Here is a 7,527-nt window from a genome sequence, read left to right as displayed (position 1 = left end):
AGAGAACATGGACACAGAACTTGGCTGGAGATTGTGGCTAAAGATCCTGGCAAGGCTGCTGATCAACTGAACGCTGTCTCCGTGTCATTCCTTCTTTGCTGACTCTATCCACACCTTTGGGGACCCCTGGACCTGCTGGGGTTGGACCCCAGCAATGGAGGAATCCCTTTGTCTAAAGATGGTGCCCTTGTGAATATACAGATCAGCTCATGTGAAATAGAATGTGTATTTAATGCACTGGCTTGGGTGACTGTTGGGGCCTTGGGCTTTTTAAAGAAGAGATATGAGGTTTGAGGAGAGGTTCTTGTGAGTCTGTGACAGCAGCTGAGATTGCTTGCCACCCACCAAGGTATTAAAGAATTATTACCTTCACCTCACCTAACTCAAGACTCTTCTCCCTCCCTTCACAAAGCTGAGAAGAACAGAGGACCAGGTGTGTTAAAGGCTAATTAGAAGCCACCTTGGCAGTAGATCCTTGAATTTCTTACCCACCAACAACAGCGATTCTCCTCCAAAGGGAGCGACCGCCTTGAAAAAGCTCTCCTTCTGCTCTATCACAGGAAGAGTGCACACTTGGCTAAGGTTGACTGCTTATGGTTTCATAGGGAAGGGAAGCTTTCTGTGGCCTAAGGTCTAAAACTCCCCTACGTCAAGAATGTCAGGAGCATGGCACTCTGGGAGCATGGTGCCTGGAGATTCACACAGACCTTGTTTGAATCCTACACTTCCCAGTTATTGGTTTGGCCTTTTCACATCTCACTTTTTAAAGCAACAACATCATTATAACACTAGACTATTTGGTTGTTAAAATATTAGCTACCATGTATTTAGTGCTTAGATTGTGCCAGGTACCCAACCCAGCAATGATTATAAAAGGTGTCATTTACATTTTAGTCATGTAGTATGAGTCTCACCATAATACATGAGGTAGCAATTATTATCTGCACATTAAAGGTAAAAAAAAAAAAACTGAGACAGCCTATTGTCCCACCTCACACAGCTAGTGAGTGACTGACATCAGGCTTCCGGTCTGTCAGACTCCGGATTCTGTGAGAGATAATATGAAATTTAAATGGTGCCTGGTGCATAGTAGGTGCTTGCTTAACACAGTAGTTCTCTTTCCTCACATGTGCATCCTGTGGCTTTGAAAGATCTTGATTTCTGTGTTAGATTTTTATTTGTAAGGTTCTGTAGAGCAGGTCTGTATTACTGCCCCCATGTGGTTCATTTGGATAACAGTGGTTTTTAAAAAAATGTTTAATTAAAGTAGTATAATATACATGCAAATAAGTGTTATTTAAAATAGGTCTCTAACGTCACCTAAGTGTGTGGATAGTTTTGAAGATAATATGATTCTACAACCTCACTACACAAGAAATACCACTTTTTATTTTCTCCAGTCCAGCTTCATTTCTAATTGAGTCCTAACTGGCTGGTGGGATACTTAACCTTGGGCACACTTGCAGCTTCTCTCCTAGCCTCACCAAGGTCCTCCAGCTGTCTTGGAAGAAAACCCTTCTCTCTCCTGGCACAGCACACGATGAAACTTTCTGTTTTGCCATCGTCCTGTCGAGAAGAGAAGAATTCTTCTTGCAATTATTTTTTCCACCCAACTGCTCTGTTTACAGGGACATTTAGCCCACTGGAGGAATCTTCAACTTTCACACGTAAGAAAGAGTTCAAATCACCAGGGAGTAGAGTGTTGGTTCAGTTACCAGTTTAAATGTGAAAAAACGATTCCAAGAGGAAAATGAAAAGGTCCGCTGTCCCCACCTATCAGGAGCTTTAAGTCGCTAAGTGAAACTCATTCACAGGTTTCATTTCTTGTGCCAGGAGGGCTCGGCTTTCCTGGATTCATCCTCTTGTGTTACACCAAGCTGCAAGCATACACTTAAAACCCTATGCCTCAACTGTAATTGAAAAATAAAAAAATATTATTTAAAAAATACAACAACCCAATGCATTGATTAATGCAGTGCTCCACCCCAAGCAGTCACCCTCAGAGGATGTCTTTGTTTTTCAGTGGCCCTGCCCACAGAGGACCGATTGGTCTCCTGTCAGATCGGGTTATGACTGTGTGATGGAGGGTAGTTTCAAGAGGGAAAAGGGTAGTTGATACAGGAGAGGGTAAGGAGGAATTATCTTTTTTAGTTCTTAAGCACCCTTTATAACAACAAACACAGATGTCTTTCGTTCTTAAACATTGTCCTAATGCCAACATCTAATTATATTTCAGATAACGGCGGGCAGACTTTGGCCGGGGGCAATAACTGGCCCCTTCGAGGAAGAAAGTGGAGCCTGTGGGAAGGAGGTGTGCGAGGGGTGGGCTTCGTGGCCAGCCCCTTGCTGAAACAGAAGGGCGTGAAGAACCGGGAGCTCATCCACATTTCCGACTGGCTGCCAACTCTGGTGAAGCTGGCCGGGGGCAGCACGAATGGTACCAAACCTCTGGACGGCTTCGACGTGTGGAAAACCATCAGGTACCTGTGCATCTTTCTTTTTTTCCTCTCAGGCAGACCCTCCAAGAACAGTTCCACTCAGCTGAGTGAGAATGATAGCTTTTTGTGAAAATGATAGCGCAGTTTACAGATAAATAATTTTTAAAGAAGAAAGGCCTTTAGAAATATTGTAAATATTTTTTCAGGTTTTTGACTCATAGACCTCTTTGAAAGTAAAAGATGTGAACTTACAGGAAAAAGGTACCTAAACATATGCACAAAAATTTAGATAGCATTTATTTTTATGATATTGGACATTGGTTACACTTTCTTTCTATGTGATTGTCTGTTACGTGTTGTTGAGTCAGCTCTGACTCCTTACAAGTCTATGAATGAGTGATGTTCACAGTGCTCTGTCCTCCACAGCCTCAGGCTTCTTTTATTGAATCAGTCCATCTTCTATCTACTCTCCCTCTTTCCTTATGCCTGTATTTTTGCACAGCTTTGTTGTCTTTTCCAAAGACCCTGCCTTCTCATGATGTGCCCAAAGTAGAATGGCTTCAGTTTTGTCATTTTTGCCTCCACCGATGGTTCAGGTTTAATTTGCTCTAGGACCCGCTAGTTTGTCTTTGAGGTGGTCCAGGGCATCTGTAGGCCTCTCCTCCAACACCAGATTTCAAGTGAATCAATTTTTTTTCCTATCAGCCTTCTTCACCATCCAACTTTTGCATCCGTAGTACGATGGTATCGATGACCTTAGTCTTGGTCTCTCTCTACTGTTTCCTAATTCTTTCATTGCTGTCCTTGCAAGTCTCAGCCTTCTCTTGATTTCACATAGAAAAATGTGAAAAACATTCTTTACAAACCTCTGCCTCTATCACTTATTTTTAATGCAAAATTAATACCTACTTTATGACAAAAAAAGAAATAAAAATTCCCAAGCAGAGCAAAACTTGAACTTCAGCTCAGCTTATCACCAGCTTTCACCATGAAGGCTACTGAAGTTGGACTAAAAAAGTAGGAGGAAGTTTTGAGTGGATTTAATATGACAACATATTGTCATGCTTGACATCCAATCAGTTTTGATTTGTGTGTTCTTGTGACAAACGGGTTATAAAACCCAGCTTGCAAAAGCACACATGGCAAATGAAGTCAAGCTCTGTAGCACACTTTGCCAAATGATGGTAGGCTTGAGGTGAGAAGTAGTTGAATTCACTTTGAATAATTTCCTCCGCCCCCAATTCACTGAGTTTATTTTCTCTGACAAAGTCCAAGTCATTGATGTTCATCCATATCACCGAGTTGTGGATTGTAAGTCCACGTGTCAGTCTTAAGATTCTCTTGATCAGAAGTAACCTTTGGCACTTGTTTGCTTCTGCCTGCAGGAAATTTGGGAAAAGTTTAGTTTCTGAACTCCAGATTTTCAGAAAGTCTGACTTCAGTCTTAAAACACAGAACTCTTAGTGACCAGTCCCTTATACACAGAGCTCTCCATTCTTGAGCAAGCCCAGTGTTACTGCAGGGCTTTACCCAGAAGATGTGGTGAACAACCTTGTCCAAGCATGTTAAACCATGAGGAGGTACATGCTCCTTTTCTATGTTTAAAAAAAGTAAAATTGCTGCCCAATATTTAATCAAGAATTTGAAGACGTTCCTCTGGAATTCCAGCAAATTTCCTGTTAATAGGTGAAGAACTGCTCTTATGCTCTCCTTTCTTGATAAAAAAGACCCTGAGAAAAAAGGGGTAGCCCCCTAGCCTATGAAGTCATTGCTTCCCACACCATCACAAGCCTTCCTTTAGTGTCAGTGGCAGAGCACCTGGCACCGGTACCCGCTGACCCAGAAAGCCATCGGTCAGATGGACATCTGGAGCCTCTTTTCTGAAGCCCCAGAAACACGTGGACAGCCAAATGCCAGAAACACATCATCTGTGCCCAGAGTTCTGCAAATTTTTTTCCAGTCACATATTTATTTGGAAATACCATTTCCAAGATGATGGTAGTTGTTGAAAATTTCAAAAGGTCTGATGAAATAGGAATGCCAGTAATGGGTGAAAAATAGAGTTGGCTGTGCTGAGAGCACCAGGGTTTCACTAGTTGCCTAGTTATCAATTCCACTTAGACCCGCTTTAAAATATTAAAAAGTTAGGGGAAATAGCAGTTCTGGAGTGAGTGACATTATTTGCAATAGAAGCTCTTTGAACTGCTTCCATTTCTTCCTGTTCCAAGCCACAGACCTTGATTGTCATTTATAGGGGACATGACTTCTCCCAGCTCTTTCCAATTCCAATATTACCAACATGCCTTTTATTACATGCCTTTCCCATTCCTCAGTTCCTAATTTTAGCTAATCTTTTGATTGGTTGGTTAATATTTTAAAGTAATTTTTAGTAAAGGTATACAAATAGTGAGTTCTTTTAGCCTTTGCATATGAAAAAATATCAATTACCTCCAAACATAAATAACAATTTGACAAACAATTCTTGTCAAATCTTTTCTCCTCAGTATTATATAGGCATTGTTTTATTGTCTCTTTTTAAAAATATTGTTTTATTGATTCCAGAAAGGAAGGGAGAGGGAGAGAGAGAAACATCAATGATTAGAGAATCATTGATATGCTGCCTCCTGCACACTCCCTACCAGAGATTGAGCCCACAATCTGGGGCATGTGCTCTGACCAGGAATTGAATATAATATATATAATATTGTCTTTCTATCCTTACCCACAATTTTGTTTTAGCCTCAGTTCTACTCTTTAGCCTCCTGGTTCATAGGCCCACACCCAACCACTACACCGAAGGGAGCTTTATTGTCTTTTGATAAGTACTGTTCTAGAAAAGTATAACACATTTACCTGCAAACAACATTTTTTTTCTTTATTTTTTTATCATTTCTTTTTATTTTATCCATAGGAGGAGATGACTATTAGCTGAACCTACTGTGGTAATAATTTCATAATGTATATAAATCAGATCATCATGCTGTATGCCTTAAGCTTATACAGCGACGCATGTCAATTATTTCTCAGTAAAACAAACAAACAAAAAATGTTTGCCCGGCCGGCATAGCTCAGTGGTTGAGCATTGACCTATGAATCATGACTCCCAGTCAGGGTACATGCTTGGGTTGTGGGCTCGATCCCCCGTGAGGGGCGTGCAGAAGGCAGTCAGTCAATGGTTCTTTCTTATCATTGATGTTTCTATCTCTCTCCTTCTCTCTTCCTCTCTGAAATCAATATTTTTTTAAAATGTTTAATCTTTTTTAAAATCTTAAAAAAGCTGACATTGCAATCTTGGTGCCTGACCAGGTAGAATTTATGTCAAAATTATTGATAAATAATGTGATGGAAATGGTGAATATGGTGATTTCTTTTGACCCATGTATTTAGAAGTATGTTGTTAATTTCCAAATATTTCAGGTTTTCTCTATTGATATTTTTGAGATCTAGTTTAATTCTGTTTTGGTCAGGGAACATACTTATTATTTCAATTCATTTAAAATTAAGACTTGGGCCTTCATATGGTCTTTCTTGTTGTCTATGCCATGTGGACTGGAAAAGAATGTGTATTCTGTAATTTTTAGGTGCTGTATTTATCTTTATGATGCAGTCAGAAAATGTTTCATTTTAGTAGATGAGTTTATATGCATTGCTATGACTGGCATTTTTATTCTTAGTTTTGTCTTATTATTTTGTGTTATATTTACTTTTATCTTTGATCTTTTGTTTGTTAGTTCTTTTAATATATGGAATGATGTATATTTTATTTCATTGTTACATGATACTAACATCTTTATATAATCCTCTCAGTCCCTTTTTTAGTTAATCCTCACCCAAGGATATTTTTCCATTGATTTTTAGAGAGAGTGAAAAAGAGGGGGAGAGACACAGAGAGAGAAACATCGATGTGAGAGAGACACATCGACTGGTTGCCTCCTGCACGCATCCTGACCAGGACTGGGGATCCCGCCTACCACCGAGGCACATGCCCTTGACCAGAATTGAACCTGGAACCCTTCATTCCTCAGGCCATTGCTCTATCCACTGAGCAAACCAGCCATGGTTCAGTCCCTTTTTTAAAACTTAGGTTCTACTCTTTGGTTTGTCAGCTTAAAATGACATCTTTGACTCTATAAGGAAATCAACTAACTTATTCAACTTTACCCTTTCTCCCACCCTTTTCTTCCAGTTTTATTTTTAGTCGTATTAATTCTACTGTGTCAGAGCATATAATATATATAATATTGTCTTTCTATCCTTACCCACAATTTTGTTTTAGCCTCAGTTCTACAATATATTACATGCTAAGCACTCGTCCATTTCTAAAGTTTTTCTCAATTATCTCTTAGTTGGAGGAATTCATTCTTTAATAGATTTCTCAGGATACTTAGAATTTTTGCATATCTATTAAAACATTTTCTATAACCTTGAGAATTGATAAAGAGTTGAACTGATATAAAATTCTTGTCTCAGACTGTCTTTCCTTGACTTCCTTGAAAATGTCACCTTACTCTTTACTTGTTTTGTATGTTGCTGTTGATAAGTTTAATGTCAACCTTATTTTATTTCCTTTACAAGTGACTTGGTCCTTTTGCCAGGAGGCCCAGAAGATTTTTATTACCACTACTATTATTATTTAAAGCCTAAGACTTTTACTTGATATGTTTCAAAGGTAACCATGTTTCCAGGCAATATTTCCAGAAACGCATTGTACATTGATGTCTTTTATTTTAGAGATTTTTAAATTATAGTTTTAAATATTATGTTTTATTGTTTTGTGTTTCCTCTTCAGGAACTTCAATTACAGGTATTATTTAATCTTATTTATGTATTTTTTGTTTCTATCAATTTCCCTCTGGTCCTTTTTACTTTTTAAATTTTTTTAATTTGAATTATCTTCTCTGTTTTTATCTTTAGTCTCTATCTGCTTTTATACACCTTCAGTGTATATCTTACCTCTTCATTTCTGAGAGTTCATCTTTTTTTTTTAGTTTCTTCCCTTAGTTTAGTGTCCAAGTTTGTAAATTTGTGATTTGTGGTATTTTTTATATTGGCAGTTCTGATTTTATTATGTTTGATTCATGTTGAAATG

At 38.6% G+C, this 7,527-nt stretch overlaps 1 protein-coding gene across 1 annotated transcript in view; it reads left to right on the top strand.

Annotated features, from left to right (window-relative positions):
• Positions 1 to 7,527, top strand: part of ARSB (arylsulfatase B) — a 128,783-nt gene that overhangs the window by 61,972 nt on the left and 59,284 nt on the right. Inside the window, exon 5 of the mRNA XM_015571573.1 lies at positions 2,237 to 2,480. Within this exon, the coding sequence (XP_015427059.1) occupies positions 2,237 to 2,480 (244 nt within the window). The remainder of the gene's footprint in view (positions 1 to 2,236; positions 2,481 to 7,527) is intronic.

This window comes from Myotis davidii, unplaced genomic scaffold (assembly GCF_000327345.1).
Source record: "Myotis davidii unplaced genomic scaffold, ASM32734v1 scaffold44, whole genome shotgun sequence".
NCBI classification, from domain to species: Eukaryota; Metazoa; Chordata; class Mammalia; order Chiroptera; family Vespertilionidae; genus Myotis; species Myotis davidii.
The sequence above is the reverse complement of the archived record's forward strand: the minus strand, read 5'-3'. Positions and strand labels throughout refer to the sequence as shown.